Source organism: Panthera tigris, chromosome D2 (assembly GCF_018350195.1).
Source record: "Panthera tigris isolate Pti1 chromosome D2, P.tigris_Pti1_mat1.1, whole genome shotgun sequence".
NCBI classification, from domain to species: Eukaryota; Metazoa; Chordata; class Mammalia; order Carnivora; family Felidae; genus Panthera; species Panthera tigris.
In genome coordinates, this window is record NC_056670.1 from 34,349,775 (window position 1) to 34,375,500 (window position 25,726).

Sequence of the window (25,726 nt, forward strand, 5' to 3'; positions counted from 1 at the left end):
GATTTGATCTCACGACTGTGAGATCAAAACCTGTGCTGAGATTAAGAGTCAGTCGCTTAACAGACTAAGCGACCCAGGCGCCCCCTGAGGTTCAATTTTAAATATTTTAACTGCAGAACCCTTGTTTCATGGGAGATAACTTGGATGCCCATATATGAACCAAATAATAGCAGAATGGCTGTGTTCAGGCCAATGTCATAGTTACAGGCAAACTAATCCTATTTTTTAAAAATTTTTTAAATTTGTACTTTAATTACAGTATAGTTAACATAGAGTGTTATATTAGTTTCAAGGTGTACAATACAGTGATCCCAGAATTCTATATATTACTCAATGCTCATCAAGATAACTGTACTCCTAATCCCCTTCACCTGTTTCACCCATTTCCTACCTCCTCCCCTCTGGTGACCATCTGTTTGTTCTCTATAATTAAGAGTCTGAGGTTTGTTTTTTTTTGGGGGGGAGGGGGTTGTCTCTTTTTTTTCCCCGTTGTTTGTTTGTTTTGTTTCTGAAATTCCACATATGAGTAAAATCGTATGGTATTTGTCTTTGTCCGACTGACTTCTTTTGCTTAGCATTATACTCTTTACGTCCATCCATGTTGTTGCAAATGGCAAGATTTCAGTCTTTTTAATGGCTGAATAATATTCCATTGTGTATATGTACCACATCTTCTTTATCCATTCATCTATCAATAGACACTTGGGCTGCTTCCATAATTTGCCTATTTTAAATAATGCTGGTATAAACATAAGAGTGCATGTATCATTTTGAATTAGTTTTTTCATATTTGGGGGGCAAATACCCAGTACTGTGATTATTGGATCATACAGTAGTTCTATTTTTAATTTTTTGAGGGACCCCCATACTCTTTTCCACAGTGGCCACACAAGTTTGCATTCCCACCAAGAGTGCATGAGGGTTCCCTTTTCTCCACATCCTTGTCAACACTTGTTGTTTCTTGTCTTTTTGATTTTAGCTATGCTGACAGGTGTGAGGTGATATCTCACTGTGGTTTTGATTTGTATTTTCCTGATGATGAGTGATGTTGAGCATCTTTTCATGTGTCTCTTGGCCATCTGTATGTCTTCTTTGGAGAAATGTCTGTTCATATCTTCTGCCTATTTTTTAATGGCATCATTTGTTTGTTTTTTTGGTGTTGAGTTGTATCAGTTCTTTATATATTTTAGATTCTAACCTTTTATTAGATACGGCACTTGCAAATATCTTCTCCTATTAAGTAGGCTGCCTTTTAGTTTTATTAATTATTTTCATTGCTGTGCAGAAGTTTTTTATTTTTATGTTGTCCCCAGTAGTTTATTTTTGTTTTTGCTTCCCTTGCTACAGGAGACATATCTAGAATTAATTCTAATTTTTTATCTAGATAATGTTAGAGCTACTTCTTGGAACAAAAAGTCACAGTCTGTTTTTCCTTCACTACAGACAGTTTTTATATTTTGTAGTGGGTCTCTTTTTTGCCATCTTCATGAAGATTTTTAGTTTCTCTATGCTGGATAGGGTCTTAAGGATAATGAATGGACCTTTCATTATTATAGACCAGTGGTTTTCATACTTCTAACATATGTCAAAATCACCTGGAGGGCTTGTGAAAACAAATTGCTATGTCTCACCCACAGTTTCTGATTCATTAGGTCTGGGGTGGGACCTAAATTTTTCATTTTTACCAAGTTACCAGTGATACTATAGCTGCTGATTCAGGAGTTACACTTTTAGAACCACTGTCCTAATATCAGTAATAAAAATACATGTTAGTCATTCTTATCTTAAAAATTATATCAAATCGTATAACTTACTAATAGCCAGAAGACAATGTCTAAGTAATATATGGTCTGAAAAATAATATTTCATTTAACATGCAAACTTTCAGTGTCATACGGTTTTCATAGCTAGTGTCTCAAGATAACTCTTGAGTGCAAGATAACTCAAGGTAACTCTTTAGCTCTTGCCTGTGTTTAAAGTGCACTTTTGACATGTACATGTGTATTATTTATTGCTTCTAAAAATATTATGGGGGCGCCTGGGTGGCTCAGTCAATTAAGCAGCCGACTTCGGCTAAGGTCATGATCTCGCGGTCTGTGAGTTCGAGCCCCGCGTCGGGCTCTGTGCTGACAGCTCAGAGCCTGGAGCCTGTTTCAGATTCTGTGTCTCCCTCTCTCTGACCCTCCCCCATTCATGCTCTGTCTCTCTCTGTCTCAAAAATAAATAAACGTTAAAAAAAATTTTTTTAAAAAATAATAATATTATGAAAAAAATGAATTATGGAAATAAGCTAAATATCCCTAACCAGATAGATGGATAAACACATTGTGAGATGTGTTTGGAATGGAATATTTCTCAGCCATAAAAAGGAATAAATATACAACATACTACAACATGAATGAACTTGAGAAGTTTTATGCTAAGTGAAAGAAGCCAGACATAAAAGATCATATAATGCATGATTCCGTTTATTTGAAATACCCATAATAGGTAAATTCATAGAAACAAAAAACAGATTAGTGTTGCCAATGGCTAGGAGCAAATTTTTAATGAGTAGAGGGTTTCTTTTTTGGCGTGATGAAAATGTTTTGAAACTAGAGGTGATGGTTGTACAACATTCTTAATGTACTAAATTACACTGTATTCTTCACTTTAAAATGGTTAATTTTATGTTCTATGAATTTCACCTCAATTAACAGTTAATTTTAAACCTGTGTTCTACTTTTGTTAATGCCTCCTTCATTTATTTTTTCAAGTAAGCTCTTTACCCAATGTGGGGCTCAAACTCACAACCCCAAGATCAATAAATAGTTATATATTCTATCAACTGAGACAGCCAGGCATCCCTGAATTCTATTATTTTTGAGATGGAGGGCCTCTGAATATTATCCACCCAATCTTTTGTCTATTTTTTGTAAATGAAAAAACCAAAGCTCATCAAGATTAAATATATTTATCAAATGTTTGAAAGTAGCCTGTCTAAAACTTAGACCAGAATTTCTAGTCCAGTTGCTTCTTTAACTATCACATGCTACTCTATTATCTGTTACTATTTTTTGTATTTTAAGGGGACATACTACTCCAGTTTTTACTTCTACGTAAAAATAAAGACAAAAAAAACATAGCTCATTTGTGCCACTCGCTTTTTTAAAATGTGGGAATAGCAGTGTTTATTTCAGTAATTTGCCAAAAAGTAGGCCAAAGTTTGAATTAGAAGAGCACTTCTCTCTGTAATACCTTGACAATCAAAGAAGCCACCATATATTTTAATTGTAGTCTACAGTTGCCTGGTTTGTAAACCTCAAACTTCTATCATGATTATGATTTTTTTAAAAGCAACCTCTGTGCTCATTGTGGGACTTAAACTCACAACCCCAAGATCAAGAGTCACTTGCTCTACTACCTGAGCCAGCCAGGCACCCCAATTATCATTTGTTTTTAAAAATTCAAAACTTGTCATTGCAAACATTTGTTAGCTTGATTAACACATTCCACCACTTCCTCTACTAGGGAGAAGCACTGAGGGGGATTGAGGGGTAGGGATGGGGAGCAACAACAACTAAAATAAGATAAAACAGTATCCTATGGAAATTGGATGTGATAGTCAAATGTAAGTGAATTGTGTTGTCTTGGTGCTAGCTAGAAAATAGATGTTCTCATTTCAAGATAGGACGTTAGGAAATGTAATTATAGTTTCATTCTCTCTCTAAATACACCTTCAATTTCTTCATGCTCTTTATTATTAAGAGGAAGCTAACTCTCATTACTGCCCTACATTGGATTTCCTGTCAATGTTCTCTTCATTCTTTTTATCTGAGTAGTTGTTTTCATTTCCACTTAGTAGTGTATATTTCTTTTTTTTCCTTTAGTTCAGGAGTAAGCAAAGTGTGTCTCTTGGGCTGGATTTTGCCCACTGCCTATTCTTGTGAATAAAGTTTTATTCAAACACAGCCATGCTCATTCTTTTATGTATTGTCTATAACTGCATTCGTGCTACAACAGCAGAGTTTAACAGTTGCAATAGAAATCATCCGACCCACAAACCTAAAATATTTTCTTTTGGGCCTTCAACAGAAAACACTTACAAACCTTGCTTTTGTTGACCAAGTGGAAGGTAAAGAACAGATTCTAGTGAGTGAATAAATATCACCAGCAAATGAAAGTATATAGGAAAGTATAGGATTTCTACTTAGGCTAGCTGGAAAACCTATGTGGTCAGATATTATATATCCATAATATAGGTAATACCTCTATATTAATCATCAGAGGTAATGTAGGAAAGATAGATTACTTTAGAGGATTTTTAATGCCATGTCAAGAGCTTAAATGTCTTGTTAGGAAATGAGCCATTTAAGGTCTTGGAGCAAAGAAAGGAAACTGTTCCAGTAGTGTTTACAAAGTAATGAGGGCATATTAATGGGAAATTCATACTAATGTTGTATTAATGAGAAAGATGGCATAGTTGGAAGAGTTACTAAAGAGTTAAAAATTGATAGGGCATTAAACATTGGATTTGGGGACAAAGATAATAATAATTCTTAAATTTACACTTTATTGAGCATAAAAATGAAAAATTATTTACACATATTTGGAAGGTGAAGAGCTAATTTTTATAGAAGGGTTAGGTTAGGACAGAGGGATTATAACATTACATAGGATAGAAAACAAATGAAAATTGATGACTAGGTATCACCATTACCAAAGTTATTGGGGCATCCCAGCCACAGGCAAGTTTTCATTGGCTGTGTTGTACTTTCAGGATATCCCGCTGCCATCATCTAGTCAGGGGCCATCTCCGTAAAATCCTCTTAGCTCTGCTCCCCAGAATGCCACCTATACTCAGATTTACTTCTATTGTCTCATGCATAGTAAATTATTTCCATTTTCTAAATACTCTGAATCATACCCAAGAAGGACTTTAGCTCGTTCAAGTAAAAATGTTTATCACATTATTTTCTTCAACTAGAGCCATAGTTCCCAAGCTGTACACTGAGAGACCCTAGGGTACTGCAGCAAATTCACAAGAGTTCTGTACTATATTTATCTCAGAGTAATGCACAGTTTCAACATTAGATAGCGATACATTCCTTTGGGATGATATCCTATCTTTGGGATTGGTTACCATGATTAAAAAACAGCAAGTACCTCCTGAAAATCAGTGCAGAACAGGAAATGAGGATTACACTATTCAATTCAAATCCAAGGCTTAAAGAGTTGTGCAATGCCCATAAGCACCATATCATATCCCATTAATAAGTCTTACGGTTTTTTTGAAGTAAAAAGTATTTTTTAAATTTATATGTATGATTTTCTCAAGCCAGCTATTAAGTTGTTTCTTCTCAGTACTTATTAGGTTATTTGGACCTGTTAAAAAAAAATAATAATAAATAAATAAATAAAAATAGAAACTAGAACTGTTAGGCATGTCTTAGAGCACCATAGGGAAAAAAAAATCACTTATAACTTAAGGGTGCTGGGAGCTGAGGAAGTTTCAGATCCTCTGAACTAGAGAGTTGTCCAACTCTAAAATGAATATAATCTTCTCTTAGGATATGAAAATGCAGCTGTCCTTTTTCCTTTTCTTTTTTTCAAAATAGCATCTCAGTTACATGGGAATCTAGGTAGAGTCTCAGTAAAAATTTAATCACATATTTTTAAATTATTTGTACACCATACACACTGCTTTGTACTGGAGCCAATATTTTAAAGTATACTTGCACTTAAGGTTACAGTCGGGCAAGGGAGGCTAGGCAAATGTAAGTTGTTTAAAGATAAACAAAATAAAATTGTCTTATTTATTTCATAATATTATATATTATGGATGTTCAAAGAGGAATGACTACATCTGTTGTTGAACAAAGACTTTGGGATGAAATTTAGATTTACACAGACCTTGATGAAGGAGTAAAATTCAAACAGGTAGAGGTAGTGGATATTTCAGATAGAGGGAACAACATAAAGATTCAGAAGACTTATTTCAGGAGAAGGAAATCATTCTGTATGATTGAAGCAAGGACATATGTTGTGGAGTAATAGAGGTTACAGCTGGTTTACTGTGTAAGTTGGAGTATTTTGTGGAGAGTTTTGAATGCTGGGGTGTGAGGCATTTGGATTTAATTTGCTAGGAAAAGAAGAGTGATTAGGGTGATTAGTCTGTCAGCAGGATATAGGATGATTAAATCAAGGAAAGAGAGGAGGCAGACAGAGCTTTTGGAAAGGCAGTGATGGATTTTGTTTTATGTATTTGTATTTCAAAGGAAATACCAAACTGTATAAGGATGTTTAAGAGCATACTTCTTGTTTAGCATTGTAACTAACAGCTATAAGGTAGAATTCACCATTTGTGCAAAAACAAAATAAAACTTTCTAATGTTCTTCATAGTACTACAGAAATAATAATAATAAAATGAAAATATATGTGAAACACATACAACATGCCGAACATTGTATTAAACATTCATTTAATTCTTACAACGACCTTGATAGGTGTTACTATTCCCATTTTTCAGATGAGAACAGTGAGGCCTCAGGAAGTTAGATAACCCCAAATCACAGTTAAATAATAGTCTGATGGACAAAACTGTTAAAAATAAGTATACTGTTGGGGTGTCTGGCCAGCCTAGCCTGTAGAGCACACAACTCTTGTTGATCTCAGGATCGTGAGTTCAAGCCCCATGTTGAGTGTAGAGTTAGTATACTGGTTTGTTTAAACTCGCTCATGCTGAGAATTGAGTGGATCCTGTCAGATTATTTTCATTTGGCTTAGACATGTCTCCTCTCTTATTATTTTATTTTTCATATTATTCCTTATCCCTAATCCCATTCCTCTTCTCACCATGGGATCTCTAACGTGTTTGATATGAACTTTATATCCTTGAAAATGTATCATTTTTTAGATGCATGTTTACAATATACACAATATATAAAAGTATGAACTATATAGCTTGTTCAATCTGATGTATATATTTCTAGTTTATTGCTTTTAATCTCTATATAATAGCGTGCATTTACCACATTTTCCTTATCTTTTCCCCTAGAAATGGACTTGCAGGATGCCTAGCACTGCCTTTCACTTTCAGCAAAGCTGTGATTAATATCCTATGTATGTCCCCCTAAAACCTATCTTCTTTCCACTATGTCTTGCTGCCTCCTATTACATGCTTTTTCAGGGGATTATTTCAGATAGAAGAAAAGCTAACTTCTAGGCTCATGGAATAGTTAAGATTGCAGGTATTCTAATCCCTAAAAAGATTAAAATATATGTGGAATGAGTGATCTCATTGAAGCTTCCAAAAGGAACCACATAGGCAGGAAGACCTAGGTAAATTATTTTGTTCCTTTGAAGCATTACATTGTCAGTGCTAACAAGTATTTGCTAGTGTATTTGTTCTGGCTTTTTCTTTTACTGATTCCACTGCTGTCATTGGTAGGAAGTAGTATACATCATAACTCTGTAATTGTAAACAATTTACACATTGTCTTAATGGTTGTCAAAGTCAACATTTTCCTTAAAAGCACATAGGAACTGTGCTTTGTCATAATTTATATTTGATCTTCCCACCCCTATAAGGAGATACATTTTACACTCTGGGAGATTGATAAAACATGTAGATCCTTTGAAGAAGAAGAAAACATACTATGTGGTTGGGGTGTGTGTGTGTGTGTGTGTGTGTGTGTGTGTACACTTTTTTTTTTTTTTTTTTACTTCTCATTTATTCATTCTTTCAACCTCATTCTCTGACAAGTGTTACTATGGCACCTCCATCCTGCTATGGAAAACAGACTAAATATGTTCTTTAGAACAGACAACAGTATATGTCTTGAGAAACAGCATCTGGACTCTGAGCCCTCTCTTATCATTGGTAGTCTAGGTTGGGGGCACTCTTTTGGTTGTCTAAATATTTTTCTGTTACCACACATCCTTCTTACTTTCTCTTTTGCTGTTATGAATAGTGATTTATATTTACCAAAGTCACTAATCTCATATTTAGTTTTTTTTTCCTTTTTCCAGCCATCTACTTGAAGAAATAAAATGGACTTACTTCTAGCTATTTATCTGCACTCATTCTTATTTATTGAATTAAGCTTCTCACCATCTATAAACAACTCTTGTTTGTGTAGCAATTTACTTCAAATGACAAAATATTTTGTATTTTAAGTAGTTTTTATCAGAAGAGAATTGAACAGCATCACCAAAATTTGAAAAATAAAAAAGTATTAAAATTATCCATAATTTTTTCTGCTCACATTTAACCATTTTTACTGTGGGTGTATTCTCTTCTAGTTTTGTCCTTTTGATTTAGTGTAGTTTATAACCATATTTTGTACACACTATTTGTATGTCTTATGTTTCATTTAACATTTATCTGATGTAAACATTTTCCACTTTTCTACTTAGTTTTCATAATCATAATTTAAAAATTTTTTCATATTATTCTCTGGAGGAGCATTGTCCAATGGAAATAGAACAAGTCACATATAGTTGAAAATTTCCTAGGAGCAAATTGAAAATGTAGAAAGAAACAGGTAAAAATAACATTAATAATGTATTTTATTTAACTTAACATATCTAAAATATCTTTCATTTCAACATGCAATTATATAAAATTATTATATTTTTGACATTCTTTTGTTCATGCTAAGCCTTTGAAATTGTTGTCTATCTTAAATTTACAGCAATCAATTCAGTCACTAAATTGTCAATAATCAAAATGAAATGTAGCCCTACCAAAACAATAAAATTGCTTAGCAGAAAAATATTTTCCACTGCTTCTATTTCTAAACTTCAATATATTAAATTAAAATTTAATTTCCACAGTTGGACTAGCCACATTGCATATGCTCATTAGCTACATGTGGCTTCTTACATTTAAATTAAAATTGAATAAAATTTGAAATTCAGGTCTCCAATTTTACTAGCCACATTTTTTTCTGAACTAGCCACATTCTAAATGATCAACAGCCAGGTTTAACATAGGTATATATGCCAATTCTTTCTTGGCTATTTGTTCCTCTATCATTAAGCATTTACATTATTTCCAGGTTTTCAGTAAAATAAATAGTATGCTGATACGTTCATAAATGTGTATTTTCCCATATTTTGGATTGTTTCCATAATGTAGACTCTCATAAATAAAATTATTGGGTCAAAAAGTATGAATTTGTTTATGGTTCCTCATGTGTATTCAAATTATTTTCTGAAAAACAGTGTCAGTTGTCCTTCCACCAGCAGTATTAGTATATTAATTTCACCAACCTTTCTTCATCATTGAAGAACCTTTTTTCACCATGTTATTTCTTTAATTGCTAGCGAGGAATACTTGTCTATGTATTTATTTACTAGCATATTTATTTTAATGGAATGCTTTTTGATGTTCTTGGCTCATATTTATTGGTGTCCTAATGTTTGTTTAATTTTTAATCTATTTTTAAACTTCTTTATGGACTAAAGATATTAACTCTTTGTCATACTTACTCTAGACATTTTTCCTGGTCTTTTGTCTGATTTTTTTTTTAACCCCTCCAAGGATTGGAAGAGAATCAACTGAAAGTCTTAATTTTTCTCTAGCAAATCTTTAGATAATCTTCTCTTTTTAGGCTCAAAAGTCAGTCGTTCCCACTCCAGAAGTTTGATATTTACTTCTGTTTTATTGTAGATTGTCTATGTTTTTTAAGAAAGTAAAAGAAAACTCTTTGATCAAACTAGAATTTATATAGTTCTGTATTTGCAAGAAAGGAAACTAAATTACACGTTTTTAACCTTTAGTCAAAATCCAGTGTTTACTCATTATTTATAGATCAAACTCTGACCTACATCTACTACTACTACTACTACTACTACTACTACTACTGTGTTTGAAATTTTATGCATATATATATGTAGATAGGTTCGAATAGATTGTTTTGAGTGTTTCAAAATAATATGATCTATTTCTGCCCTGTTCTATTCTGATTAGAGTATTTTTCTAAACAAAGGGTCTTTTTTTCTCCCTGTATTCACAATTGATAATTATAAGGCATGGTTACTCTGTGTAACTTTAGTCCATTTTTAATCAATATTTTTGTATTTCCAAGAGTTACACATCCTTAAATTTTACAATGTACATGCATACGTGCACACACACACACACACACACACACATCTATTCCTCAGGTAATTGTTAATGGAAATAATAAAAATAAATTTGTGCACTTAGGTAAGGACAATTAAAAAGAGCCCCAAATGATTGTCCTGAATTAAGGTATGTACTGGCAAAGAGCAAGAAGAGCAATTCCTTTCCTTATCTTTTAGTATATTAAACAGCTTAATTTCTTACGCTCTCTTTTGTAGTAGTTAAACTACACAGAGAAATTCTTAGAGTAGTTGGATGACAAATTTATGTACAAATGATTCTTGAAGAACGCAGGAGCTGGGGGGTGTCAACCCCCGATACAGTCAAAAATTTGTGTATGATTTTGACTCACCTAAAACTTAAGAACTAATAGTAGTTAACTACTGTTGACTAAAAGCCTTACTTATAACATAAACAGTCTATTAATATATATTACAATAAAGTAAGCTAAGAAAAGAAAATGCATTAAGAAAATTATACTGGGCACTTGGGGGGCTCAGAACATCTGACTCTTGACTTTTGTTCGGGTCATGATGTCACGGTTTGTGAGTTTGAGCCCCAATTCGGGCTCTGTGTTGACAGCATGGAGCCTGCTTTGGATTCCCCCTCTCTCCCTCTGTCTCTCCCCCTCCTCTGCTGGCTCTCTCTCTCTCTCTCTCTCTCTCTCTCAAAATAAATAAATAAACTTAAAAAAAAAGAAAATTATAAGGAAGAGAAACTACATTTATAGGACTATACTGTATTTATCAAAAAAATCCACGCGTTAGTGGACCCACACTGTTCAGTCACACGTATTTGAGATTTCTAAGCATTAAGTTTGGCTATGCTAAAATGATTCTTTGGCTCCACCTTTGTCTTTTGCCATCCCTCTCACTCCTGCCTGTTTCTTCTGTTTTCTTTTCCATTTTAATGGATAAAATCGTCTTGCTTCACTCTCAATACTGATTAATATTATCAGATTTCTTAAGTGTTAGAATCTGCTTTGCTTTTGGTTGCTCATAGGGACAAAGAGTAATAGGATTAACTTGTATAAACTGAAATGCCTAATTAGAAAAATCATAAGATTTTATTGATTATACAGAGTATTTTTCTAAACTCTAGCCATATAAACTATTGGCCTGTTTTTATTACAAATCTGACACCTGAAAAAAATTTTTTTATAATGGCACTGTTTTTATATTTGGTGATAATACAGTCTAGAACATATGGCCTAGCAAAGGATATAAATCAAGGAAGAAAAATTATGGTTGGCATCAGTTTTAAGTCTTTGCACTATAACAGAACACAAATCCTAAATTGTTTAAATACTAAATATTTACTTAAAGTAAAACAAGAGACTATTCAAAAATGGAATTAATTTAAATTGTGAATTTTCCTCACTTACAAACTGATAGTTTTTTGTATATTCTTTATAAAATTAACAAAATGTAAGTTATATTGTCCACATCACAATAATCTTGTGTTGCATTTTAAAGTAAAACACACATACAACATACACACTTTTGGAATGAGGCCAAATTTAGACTCCAGGGACATACTGTTCAGTACCTTAAATTACAATCAGATGTATTTTAGCACAGATCAAATTTTCAGTCTGAAGTTGGTGAGAAGCCTAATTATTTGACCAGGTTACTATTTGTGTAGACCATTCTATGGCTGTCTGTGGTTAATCCACAGCTGGCAGAATGCTAGCTCTGGGAGGTTTTTATTTCATGCTGGAACAGTTTGGGGAGAAATGGGAGGGGGGTTAGCTTTAAACATTCCTCATTAAATGAAAGACTAAAAAGCAAGTACATACATATTACTATGGAGACAAGATGCTATATAAACTGTTCATTTTAATTCTCCAAGTGACAAAAATAGCAAAGGAAACAGCTTGGATGTTCATAGATTGCAAGTGACATGGTGGTTGGTTAAAAAAGTAAAGTGAAAACATTCAAAAAACAATGTTACCTAAGACTAAGATTTGTTATCTTTTAGAATAGTTGAATATTGGTAAAGAATTAATGAAATGGGATTTTTAAATAATATAAAAATATGTTATAATAGGGAAACATTTTTATTAGAATTTCATTAGCAATACTTTAATAACAGACAATTATACTATAAAATTCTCTCAATACCTCTGAGTTTATCAGGGCAATAAACCCTTCAAATTCAAGTATACATGACTCCTGCCTCAAAATTAATTTTTTAATATTCTTTTAAAATTCTAATTTTTAATTAATAGAAAAGTGTTTTTTTCGTTTTAAAGTATTTAAAGTTTGCATGATGGAAATGGTTAGTCCTTCAGTTGTAGTTGAGTATTTCAGTAGCCTTTTTGTAAGTTTGCATGATGGAAATGGTTAGTCCTTCAGTTGTAGTTGAGTATTTCAGTAGCCTTTTTGTAATTTTAAAAGAAGTTTCCATTACATTTTCAAGGTTATTTCTTCCATTTACAAGCTAGCTCTTCTTTCCTTCTTGTTCCCATTGCCCTTACTTCCTCTGGTTTCTTGTTCCTTTTAATCATCCTCCCTATCTTGCTTCTTCATCCTTCTGTTTCTCCCATAGATCCTTCTTGTTGAAGAGCAAAAATGCTCAAACTTTCCCTATTTTTAAGAGCAACTCTTCCAGTCTTCTTCCCCCCACTAAAATGTCTTTCTGCTCTTTTCTTTTCTATTACCTATTCAAACTAGGGATATTATCTCTGGTCATTTGAATCTAAGTACCATCAAATATAAGCTGTCCTGGGGGACATTAATTTTGCTTACCTATTTTGCCTGTGTTTCAGATGAATCTATTACTTTTCATTGATAAACCTTCCAAAATAATTTATAGCCTTAACCCCTGCTTTCTTATCATTCTTTCTTTAATAGCTTTTTTTTTTTAACCTTTACACCATAAGCACTTAATCATCAAATCCAGTGACTTTTGCTCATACTTTCTTTCTCTACCCACTGATAGCTTTGGCTACCTTAAAGTATCTTCTTGAAATTTTCCTTGTTGGATTTCTCTGTCATCACTTCTGCTGACCTCATTTGCCTTCCTCTTGTTCTCTCCTTTACGATTTTCTGTTTGTCTTAACTGTTGTTGTCCAGATTAACTTTCCTTTAAATTTTTGTACAGGCTTGTTATTCCTTTCTTTCAAGGAAAACATCATTACCCATCATCTGTCCCCATGCCATCTAATAGACTCCTGACCTGCCACTGAAGGCCTTTTGTGTTCTTAACTCAGCTGGCCTTTCCGACTTTATCTTCTGTTGCTCTTTGTGTATTCCTTCACTCAGTTGTGCATCATTCAAACCAATTTCCTATGTAAGCATCCATGTCTGTGCTTATACTTCCTTTTATGTAGAAAGCATGACTATATTTTTTAATTAAAATATTTTTCTGTTATTACTGAATTATTTTCTCATTACTTGAAAATTCTAATTCAGAATCTTCCTAAAAAAAAAAAACCCTGTAGGTGTTTCATAAGCTAACAAGCTATGATCTTAGGAAACTAATTTTATTTTTTAATAAATATAATGTCACTTATAAGAATCCAAACTGTTTCTAAGAAGCTACAAGGATCCAATCTGCCTTCATTACTATTTTTCTATTTTAAATGTAATTATTATATTGAATAAGGGCTTTGAAATATTTTTTTCTTATGTGGATTCCCAGGATTCTTTCCATATTTAGTATACAAATCTAGTATGCAATAAGTTATATGTTATACTCTGACATAATGGCACATATTAAGCATATTGTACTCATATGATAGTTTTTTTTCTTCTAATCAGATGTTGCTGTTTTCCGCCTTGCATTTTATAACTGCAGTTTAAAGTTTGTATTATGTAGACTTTTGCATTTTTTATAGATTTCTATTATTCTGACTGAGAAGGACTCTGGAGATGACATTTTTAATTTCCCCTCCTTTTTTTCTTTATCCAGGGCTTTTTTCTTACAGTTTCCCCAGAGTCGGTATTAAAAGTGGCTAACCACGCTTCTGAAAACAACAGAATTTTTACTTTGAATCTGTCTGCACCATTTATTAGTCAGTTCTACAAGGAATCATTGATGAAAGTTATGCCTTACGTTGACATACTTTTTGGAAATGAGACGGTGAGTTACTTTTTAAAAAAAAGAAGTACCTGGTGGTTTTTCTGGGTTTTTGTGCAGGTGGTTTTTTTCTCTTTTTTTTCTCTTTTTGGTTTGTGTATAAGTTTAGAAATATATCAATAAAAACTGAAGTATTTGCATAAATAGAATTGAAAATTGCACACCAAAATGTCTTGAGTTTGTAATTCAGGATTTTTAGTATTTCCTCTGGTATATATTAATTTCTATCATAATAAAAAATTGTCTCTTAATGGGTTAGATTATTGAGGTTTATAATTTACATATAGTAAAATTAAATTTTACTGTACATTTGTATGAGCTTTTGAAATGCATGCCTGACATGTAGCCATGACCACAATCCAGATAAAAATCATTTTCATCACTCCTTTCGGTCATCAACTTACTTGTTTCTGACCAGTAAAATAATGTTTTCCTCTGAAATTTTCATGGATTAAGGTAAGGGGCATTTGGCCTAAAATTAATATTTTATGAATTTAAGTATTTATTCAAAGTGTGAGTCTATTTAATAGATTATGGGTAAATGTTGGTATAATTTGTATTAAATTTTTATTAATAATATTATTTTTGCTAATATTTGTATGTTGTATTTGAAGGTGATAAAATGGGGTTTAATTTAAACTTTTACAGCTCTTTTGTTTACTAAAATTATACTTTCTTTCATTCTAAATTAGTAGAAAATAGGTTTTTTTGCTCATTTAGTACTTACAGATTTTGTTTAACCTGTAGACTTTAAACATCCATAAAACAGGGGGGAAAAAAGAGAGAGAGAGAGACCTTCAGTATATCTTCTTGTGACCTGGGCAGTATCACTTAACTTTCATGAACCTCAGGTTTTTATGTGTAAAGTGAACATGTTGTACTAACTAGTCCATTTGGATTTGAATTCTATAGTTGTAATGTAGTTTGATTATATTCACTGATTTTGTACCTAAATAAGATAACTGTTGTCTGTGTAGAATAAAATAAATTTGATGTGGAAATAATTTATGAGATCCCCTTGGTGGTTTACAGAAAATGATATGGTATGAATATCTTCAAAGACACTTTGAAGGGAACTACTGCATTCTTTTTTTTTTTTAATGTTTATTTATTTTTGAGACAGAGAGAGACAGAGCATGAACGGGGGAGGGTCAGAGAGAGAGGGAGATACAGAATCTGAAACAGGCTCCAGGCTCTGAGCCATCAGCACAGAGCCCGACGAGGGGCTCGAACTCACGGACCATGAGATCATGACCTGAGCCGAAGTCGGCCGCTTAACCGACTGAGCCACCCAGGCGCCCCTGGAAACTACTACATTCTTGATGATTCACAAACTGATATAATGGCAAGAAATAGTGGTAATAGCCTTGAATGGTGTATCTGCTAGAAGTTTCACTTGGTTAAAATCTACATTTCACATTTCCTTTATGGCTGATTTTATTTTCTGAAGGATTAAAGGAAGTAATTAGGAAAAGTGTTAATCTGGCCTTTTAAATTAACATGGAAGAATAGGTCATCAGTATGGTTGAGAATCCTTGGGAGAAATTGATATTTGAACTCAGAGTTCTTTGTAGTCAGAAAGATGAGACTGGCAATTTTTAAATATATGCTCTGTATTTTAAGAAGAAAAATTTCTTAAACTTTTTAAAAAAATAAATATCATTGCAAAGAATGAGATTTTAGAATCAAAGACAACCTGAGATGATTGAATACCATCAAAAATTCAGTTCTGATTTTATAATATCAAATGACCATAATTAGGAAGAAAATGGGGAGGAGCCTTAAAAACAAACATTGCAGAGCACAGAAAATTCTTTAATAAGAGCTCACATTTGTTAAACACGTGTAAAAAAAGATGGAAAGCATTTATAGAACCAGAGAACAATGCCAAACGTTTGGCATAGACATAGAAGAATAGAAAAGAACAGAGGCCCAAGATTATTAGGTTTGCAGAAAATGCTGATGATATCAAAATGGCCTTCACTTAAAAAAAGAAAAGTCTCCAAATGTTCAGCAAGAACAAGACAAAATAATTGGACTTCATCAAAATTAAAAACTTTTGTGCATCAAAGGACAGTATCAAGAAAGTGAAGTCTAAAGCCAGCAAAAGGAAGGAAATAATAAAGATTAGAGCAGAAATAAATGATACAGAAACTAAAACAAAATAATAATAGAACAGATCAACGATCTGGTTCTTTGAAAAAATAACTAAAATTGATAAACCTCTAGCCAGACTTATCAAAAAGAAAATAAAAAGGACCCAAATAAATAAAATCACAGACAACAGAGGAGAAATAACAACCAATACCACAGAAATACAAACAATTAGAGTATGATGAAAAACTATATGCCAATAATAATTGGACAACCTGCAAGAAATGGATAAATTCCTGGAAATGTACAAACTACCAAAACTGAAACAGGAAGAAAGAGAAAACTTGAACAGACCGGTAACCAGCAAAGAAATTGCATCAGTAATATAAATAAATAAATAAATAAATAAATAAATAAATAACCAACCAACCAACCAACCAACCAACCAAAAAACAAAAATCCAGGGCCAGATGGCTTCACAGGCAAATTCCACCAAATACTTAAAGAAGAGTTAATACCTATTCTTCTCAAACTATTCTAAAAAATGGAAAAGGAAAGACGACTTCCAAATTCATTGTATGAGGCCACTTTGAAGTGCTGAATCACTATAATGTACACATGAAACTAATATTATATTACACTGTATGTTAACTAACTGGAATTCAAATAAAAACTGGAAAAAATTTTAACAAAGTGAAAGCCCATGGAATGAGAGGAAATATTTGCAATGATATATCTGGTAAGGGATTAACATCCAGAATATATATCTCAACAAGAAAACAACTCAATTCATAAATTGTCAAAGGACTTAAATAAACACTTCTCCAGAGAAGATATACAAATGGCTAATTAAGCACATGAAAAGATACTCACCATCACTAGTCATTAGAGAAAACCAAAATGAGATACCACTTGATACACATTAGGATGGTTATTTTCAAATATATGGAGAGGGAAAAAATATTGCCAAGGAGGTGGAGAAAATGGAACCCTTTTGCATTACTGAATGGAATGTAAAATGCTGCTGCTGCTGCTGCTGCTGCTGCTGCTGCTGCTGCTGCTGCTGCGGAAAACAATTGGGTGGTTCCTCAAAATGTTAAACATAGAATTATTACCATATGATCCAGCAGTTCCACCGATAGGTATATACCCAGAAGTCCTGAAAGCAAGGATTCAAGTACTTGTATGTCAATATTTATGGCAGTGTTATTCTCAATAGCCAGAAGTTGGAAACAAACAGAAAGTCCCTCAACAAATGAATAGATAAAATTTGGTATATACATAAAATGGAATACTATTCAGCCTTAAAAAGAAATGAAACTCTGATACGTGGTACAACATGAATAGATCTTGAAAATGTTATGTCAAGGGAAATAAGCCATACATAGACAACTGGATTTTCCTATAAAGACTCCACTTATATGAGGTACTTAGTCAAATTCTAGAGTCAGTAGAATATTGGTTGTCAGGCACTGGAGGAAAGGGGGAATTGGGAGGGGTTTTTTAAATTTTTTTTAATGTTTATTTTTTAGAGAGAGAGGGAAACAGAGTGCAAGCAGGGGAGGGGCAGAGAGCAAGAGAGAGAGAGAGACAGAATCCAAAGCAGGCTCCAGGCTCCTAGCTGTCAGCACAGAGCCCGATGCGGGGCTTGAACTCACGAACCGTGAGATCACAACCTGAGCTGAAGTTGGACACTCAACCGACTAAGCCATCCAGGCGCCCCAAGGGAGTTATTTTTAATGGTTGCAAAGCTTCTATGTGAAATAACAAAAAAGGTCTGGAAATGGATAAATGGTAATGGTTGCACAGCATTATGAATGTACTTAAGGTCACTGAATTGAACACTTAAAATAGAATGGTGAAATTTTATCTTACATATATTTTCCCACCTTGTTTAAATAATTAATGCTACCAACTAGTAAAGTTAGACTAGGACTTATAGACTAGTAGAGACATTATACTGTTATAATCTATATATAGTATAGATTATTAAAAGAATCATTTTTCCCTACCTAGAAGAGGAAGTTGTAAAATGACAAGCTACAAGTCGTGTCTGGATAAATTTTTACTTTTTTTTTATGTTTATTTTTGAGAGAGAGAGTGTATGCATGTGCACAGGGGAGGAGCAGAGAGAGGAAGACAGAGTATCTGCAGCAGGCTCTGCACTGACAGCAGAGAGCCTGATGCAGGGCTCAAATTCACAAACCATGAGATCACGACCTGAGCCGAAATGCTTAAGCAACTGAGCCACCGAGGAAAATAAATATTGGATATGAGGCAATTAGACATATTTGGTGTTTTCTTGAACCAGTCTCAAAAAGTCTGCTGATAAATAAATAGATTTCTGGTGATACACTTCAGTGTTTACTCTGAGCTTTGCTCAGCTATCAACTATTCAGATAAAGCTGTATTTGCAGAGAATGCAAATGCAGAGAATGCAGATAATGCAATACTTTAACAAATATCAAGTAAGTTGAATGTCAAAATGAGACTTTTGAAAACTTTAATAAACTGGAGATACCAGTTGAGTGATGAAAGTTAAGGATAAGATTCCATATTTGATTATAAAAAACAAGTGTGGCATTGTTTGTTTTTTCCTTTAATCTCATCTCTCATTTTTCTCCTTGAATACTTTAGTAATAAACTATCTTTAAGTTTCCAGGGGAAAAAAGGGACATTGTATTTCTATTTTTTTTTAATGTTCTTTTTGAGAGGTGGGGGGAGGGGCAGGGGGAGAGAAAGGATCCAAAGCAGGCTCCACGCTGTCTGTGCAGAGCCTGATGCAGGGCTTGAACTCATGAACCGCAAGATCTTGATCTGAGCCAAAGTCGAAAGTTTAACTGACTGAACCATCGAGGTGCCCCAGGACAAAATGCAATGAAGTGTAAAATAGATTTCTCAGGGCATGCAAGTAGGTTTGTTTTATCTTTCTTTCTCCCTCTTACCCCAGAAACAACAATCAAATCTGTGCTTACTGTAAATTTTCAAAATGTCAACTGTTAGTGGCAATCAAAAGAATGAAATCTTGCCGTTTGCAACAATGTGGATATAACTAGAATGTATTATGCTAACCGAAATTAGTCAGAGAAAGACAAATATCATGAGTTCACTCATATGTGAAATTTAAGGTACAAAACAGGTGAACCTAAGGGAAGGGAAGCAAAAATAATATAAAAACAGGGAGGGGGGACAAAACATAAGACTCTTAAACACAGAGAACAATCTGAGGGTTGCTGGAGTGGCTGTGGGGGGGATGGGCTAAATGGGTAAGGGACATTAAGGAAGACACTTGTTGGGATGAGCACTTGGTGTTATACAAAGGGGATGAATCACTGGATTCTAGTCCTGAAATTATGATTGCACTATATGCTAAGTAACTTGGATGTATATTAAAAAAAAAAAAATTAAAATTAAATAAATAAGTTCTAGTTCTTGAGTAAGTAAAAAAAAAAAAACGTCAACAGCAAAAACAAAACACGCTTGGCTCTCATTTTCAGAAGGTTATACACTATTAATGATGCTTTAAAGCTTTTCTGATAACTTTAATATTAAAAATTTTTAAATGCCTTGTCCACCAAGGTTCTCTCTTCACATTGATCCTTGTGAGACCAGAAATAAATGAGGTGATCCCTATGATTACTTAAGCTTACTGCTTGGAGAGAATTTCCAGGCCACTATATGACCTAGGTATTCCACTCATAGGTATTTGCCCAAGAGAAATGAAAGGATATGTTCATATAAAGAATACACAGGGGAGACTGGGTGGCTCAGTCGGTTGGACATCTGACTCAGGTCACGATGTCACGGTTTGTGACTTGGAGCCCTGTGTCAGGCTCTGTGCTGACAGCTCAAAGCCTGGAGCCTGCTTCAAATTCTATGCCTCCCTCTCTCTGTGCTCCTCTCCTACTCAGACTTTGTCTGTCTGTCTGTCTGTCTGTCTGTCAAAAATAAACATTTAAAATTAAAAGAAAAAGAAGACGTACGCAAATGCTTATAGCCATTTTATCTGTAATACCCAAAGTCAAGAAACAACCCAAATGTCCATCAGCTGGTGACTGGATAAACAAATTATTATCTATCCATACTGTAAAATACTACTCACCGTTAGAGGTGAATTATTTATACATGCACCAACATGGATAAATCTCAGAATATATATGCTGAGTGAAAGAGGAGATGCCAGACAAAAGTACACTATATATGATTCAATCTAAATTAAATTCTAGAAAATTCAAAGTAATTTGTAGTGACAGAGTAGATCCATGGTTGCTAGGGATAGAGATGTACTGTGAGGCAAAGATCACAAACGGATGTGAGGAAACTGTTGGAAATAATGGATGTGTTCATTATCTTGATTGTAGTTATAGTTTCAGGACTTGATACATGTGTCAACACTTACCTAATTATTAACTTTTTGTTTGTACAGATTATTAAATGACAATTATATCTCATAAAGCTATTTTAAAATAATGTATACTGTGTGATTCCATTTATAGAAATTTAAAAATAGGAAAAATTAATCTAGAGTCACTCAAATAAAAGTCACTCCAAAGAACCAATGTTAAAATGAATAAATATCAACTTATTTTTTTAACTATGTATCAAATTTCTATTATTTCCATGAAAGATTTCCTTATATTTCAATAGTATTATCAAGCCAAAGGAGGAGTACTTGATAGTCCTGCATTTTAATCCTGACAGACTATTAAATATTATCATACACCACCATTAAATAATACTTTAAAATTAAAAGTGTTTTACACAAAAACCATTTCATCTACACAATCTGCGGCTGATTTTCTAATGCATGTATGGTTTCAGCTTTACTCATAGAGATTACTCCATTTTTGTTAGGTGGCATTGGTAGTGTTACTAGGACTGTTGATCCTATTCCTCTCTTAATTAAGTTTTACTTAACTAACTTGCTTAGATAACATGCAATCCTCATTCTTTTGAAAAAACCTAACAAGCAGTCTATGAAAACGAAAAAACAAAACAAAACTTAACAAGTAGTTCCAAGTAAATGAGGGAGAATTCGTGGATATTAGGCTCTTCTCTGGTATACCACCTTACTTCTTTCCCCACAAACTTCTTTGTTTACCAGGACTCACTTTATTTGTTCCTAAACCTTTTTAATGCAGTTTATCTTCATCATATAATTATTATATAATCTCACAAAATGAGAATGCAAATAGAATAAGAATTAGCTTAATGAATTAAAAAGTTGCTCTTGAATTAAATGTGGGCATGAAAATGATAAAATATTAAAAGAAGCAAAAGCTATAAATATCTACACTCAGGAATGGCTTGATAAATGTCTATGAGTTTTCATTCTGCTTTAAAGAACTGAAACTGAAATCATAAACTATGAATTATGGATCTGGTTCTATAAGAAAGACTCTAGAATATCAGCAGACACACACTCAAAATTTTGACCCTACTTTAAATATTAGCAAATGATATATATTTATATATTAATAAAATGCTTAGATTTTTTTCTTAATATAATCAATTTGCTGATTTATTAGGCAACTACTATTCCTTTAATTTCCTCATTTTAAAGTGATGGATTTGTGTGGAAATACTAAAGGATCCTTTAAATTTTTTCTTACAGCTTAAAATTTAAAAAAAACAACTAAGGATTCATTTTCTCACACATTCTAATATTCAGTAAAACTGACCTAATTTATTCTAAACCAGCAAAGTCTTTGTTCTGAAATCTAAAATAAAATGCCTACCGTATTTTAAATAGTTATTCTTTTTCATTATTCATTTCACAGACTCGACTGTAGCACCTTTTAAACTAGACTTTTCCCATTTCTCATCCCCACTATTTCTTTTCTCAGATTTGCCCAGGGAAAACAATATTCTTCTCCAAGGAATATTTGCAAATATTTGGTTGGGCAAATCCAGATACAAAATAGAAGTGTCCACAGGAATAACATTGCTGCATTAATGTGTTAAAAACAAGGTATAATTATTAAGTGATATAATTTACTTTTTTTCTATTTTTTCTTTCATTGTGGTAAAAAAAAAAAACAACAGAAAATTTACCATTTTGAAGTGTACAATTCAATGGCATTAAATAAGCCCTCAATATTGTGCAGCCATCACCACTGTCCACTTACAGAACGTTTCCATCATCCAAACAGAAGCTGTATACACATTAAACAATAACTCCCCATATCTCTAATTACCACTATTCTATGAATTTGCCTATTTTAATTTCCTCATCTAAGTAGGATCACCAAATAGTTGTCTGTGTATGACTTATTTCGCTTAACGTAATGTTTTCAAGGTTTATCCATGTATCAGAGTTTTGTCTTTATTTAGTCATCTGTTGATGGACATTCAATTTGGTTTTGCCTTTTGGTTTTTGTGGATAATGCTGCTCTGAACGGGTACAAGTATCTGTTTGAATACCTGTTTTCAGGACTTTTATTCTATACCTAGAAGGGGAATTTGCTGGATTGTCTGATAACAATTTTATGTTTAACTTTTTGAGGAACCATCAAATGGTTTTCCATAGCAGCTGCACTATTTATATTCCCTCCAGCAAAACTCGGTAGTTAACAATTTCTCTATATCCTTACTAACATTTATTTCCCCTTTTTTTGACAGTAGCCATCTTAATGGATGTGAAGTAACATCTTTTTGTGATTTTGATTTGCATGGCTTTTAACAGATTCAGAAATGCACAGAATCAAATTTCTCTGTTACCTCAAAATTTTTGGTGTCCTGTTACAGTGCATGTTGTACTTTTAAACCTCACATCTGAATTTGGCAATTTCTTCTTAGGGTAGTTTTGAAACTACTCTAATATATAAGGCCTTTAAATATGACATTGTATTTTTTTGTTTCTGACATCCTCAAAGTTTAAAATACTTCCCGTCAGCAACAACCATTTGTTAGCTGGAATCACGTGTAATCAGCTCAATAAAGGACATTTTACATGCAGGTAATTATATCCATTGATGCCTGCTAATGCTAGCTGCTTTGTGGTCATTATCTAGCAATACATGACTAAAGAATTTGATTATTCTTCTTGTTTTTCATTTTTATTAAATTAAGAAGTTTTTTTGAATAGTGTCATTTTGCAAATGGTTCTTAGGAGTAATACCTTTCAAGGCTCCATAATCACTAGATAATTAACCTGCCAGGATTAAGTACACTCAACTTTGCCTCAGGATGCTTAACTCTCAAATAAGGTCAGTTATCTCATGATAATAACTGCTTTGTCAATAATTAACACTTAATTCCACAGTAAAACATCACATCACCCATAGAATGCACTTTAAGATAGTTTAAATAATAAAATACAGCTTGAAAATTGGGCAGAAGATTTCAGTTTAATTATTTCAGACAGATTAAGGATGATAATGTTTTAGATAAAACTCCCTCACATACCTAGTGTTTTGAATCTCACAGATGATTTCTATTTAAAGGTTATTTGCTACTCTGTTTCATCATTTTGTTGGCAGTATGCACATACTGTACATTATCTTGCAGGGAGATCTATTTTAAACCTCTTGACCCTACAGAGAGGATTCACTATATTAAAAATCTCTAGTATAGATCAGGAAAACTGAAATTACGCTTTCCTGAGTGATGATTTAACTTTTTAAAAATGTATCTATTTTGTCAATGAGTGAGTTACAAAACAGTGAATGAAATTCCACAGTTTGTTGATGTGGTTGTTTGTTATTGCTGAGCAGCTCTTCAGTCATGTTTAGCACAGTGATATGCAGCCGAACACAGGAATCTATTTGCAAGAATACATCAGGACATTTTTAAGGAAATGTAAAATTGGCTTTAGGTATTTGAATCCATGTTTTCTAAACCTGAATAATAGCTGCATCTCCTTATATATAAACCCTTATAATCTTTTTACCAAACCAGATGGAATAAGTTAGGTTTTTCTTCTCTGTCTACCTATTGAAGGGTGGAGGCAGGGAGGTGATTTTATTGATATTTATTGTTTACATGGTTAAATCCATTTTAATAGCCATTGATTTTTTTTTAATGACAAAAATCATTTGAAAACAATGGTGCTTTTAAGTATAAATAAACTTTGATTAACTCTATCTTATCTGAAGTATTTTGTCAGGTTTTGTATATCTGTAAAATGGAACTTATTTGCTATTTCAATATGAAAATCTGTATAAATATAAATTAGATGTGCCACATATGGTAAGTGGTATACATGAATATATCTTCATTCAGATGATTTCTTTGTTTAGGAAAACTTCTGTTCTTTGTAAAGGTATTATTTTTAATTTTTGGAAGTTCTGTGTCTCTTCAGTCTATGCATATTTTATTCTAAGAGGATTTTTTTTAATTTTTATGTCTTTTTGTCAAATTGAAGTCCTGAAGATACATGATTTCCAAACATTTTCAGAGAGCCAGCCTGTCACCAGATCCATATTCTGACAGAAGAGATGGGTTTTTCTTTTCCTCATATCAAGGTATTCCCATCATGTATGTGGGTAATAGGACTGTATCTAAAAGTAGAATTCTTCCTTGTTGAAGAATTGCCTTGTTTCTTTCAAGAAAAAATGGTCATTACCTTCTTGAGACTGTTCATACAGATCTTTCCATTCCTCTTTCTTTGCTATAAGCAGTGAGAGGAGCCTTTGATATAGACAAAATCTAAGGTTATTATAAGATCAGTCAAGGGGCACCTGGTTGGCTGAGTCCATTAAGTGTCCCACTCTTGGTTTCAGCTCAGGTCATGATCTCAAGGTTTCATGCATTCAAGACCCCCATCGGGCTCTGCTCTGGCAGCAGGGAGCCTGCTTGGGATTCTCTCTCTCTCCCTCTCTCTCTGTCCCTCTCCCACTTGTGCTGTCTCTATCTCTCTCAAAATAAATGAATAAACTTAATGCAAATTTTTTTTAATGTAAAAAGTAAATGTTTAAAAAAAACAAAAGATCAGTCAAGGAAGGTGGAAAGAGCGTCCAACTTCAGCTCAGGTCATGATCTCACAGTTTGTGAGTTTGACCCTCACATCAGGCTTGGGGCTGTCAGCACAGACCCACTTTGGATCCTCTGTACCCCCTCTCTCTGCCCTTCCCCTGCTTGTGTGCACTCTCTCTCTCTCAAAAATAAATAAACATTAAAATAAATAAATAAATACTTATGGTGCTCTTATAAAATTCTGACATATTTACATTTCCTGCTAAGGATAATGAAGTTTCAATTAAGACAAGGGTATGGCACCATAAGATTGCTATTTAGCTTCTGGATTTGACTTTCTCCTTAGGGTCTTTCTAATAAATATATCTGGTCTGGGAAAAAAAAAAATGAGATTCACTGTAGCACAAGGGAGGTTCCTAACATCAGTGGTATGTTGTAAAGATGTGCTATGGGAAGGATTCAGAAAGAGCCAAAGGCTATGTAACTATGTGATTTGCATCTCTCTTCCTTCCTTTCTATTT

At 33.2% G+C, this 25,726-nt stretch overlaps 1 protein-coding gene across 8 annotated transcripts in view; it reads left to right on the forward strand.

Annotated features, from left to right (window-relative positions):
* The window catches only part of ADK (adenosine kinase), a 517,527-nt gene that overhangs the window by 336,722 nt on the left and 155,079 nt on the right, over positions 1 to 25,726 (forward strand). For all 8 annotated transcript variants that reach the window (XM_007095644.3, XM_007095645.3, XM_042961034.1 and 5 more), the window contains one exon: positions 14,028 to 14,198. In XM_007095644.3, coding sequence (XP_007095706.1) covers positions 14,028 to 14,198 — 171 coding nt within the window. The remainder of the gene's footprint in view (positions 1 to 14,027; positions 14,199 to 25,726) is intronic.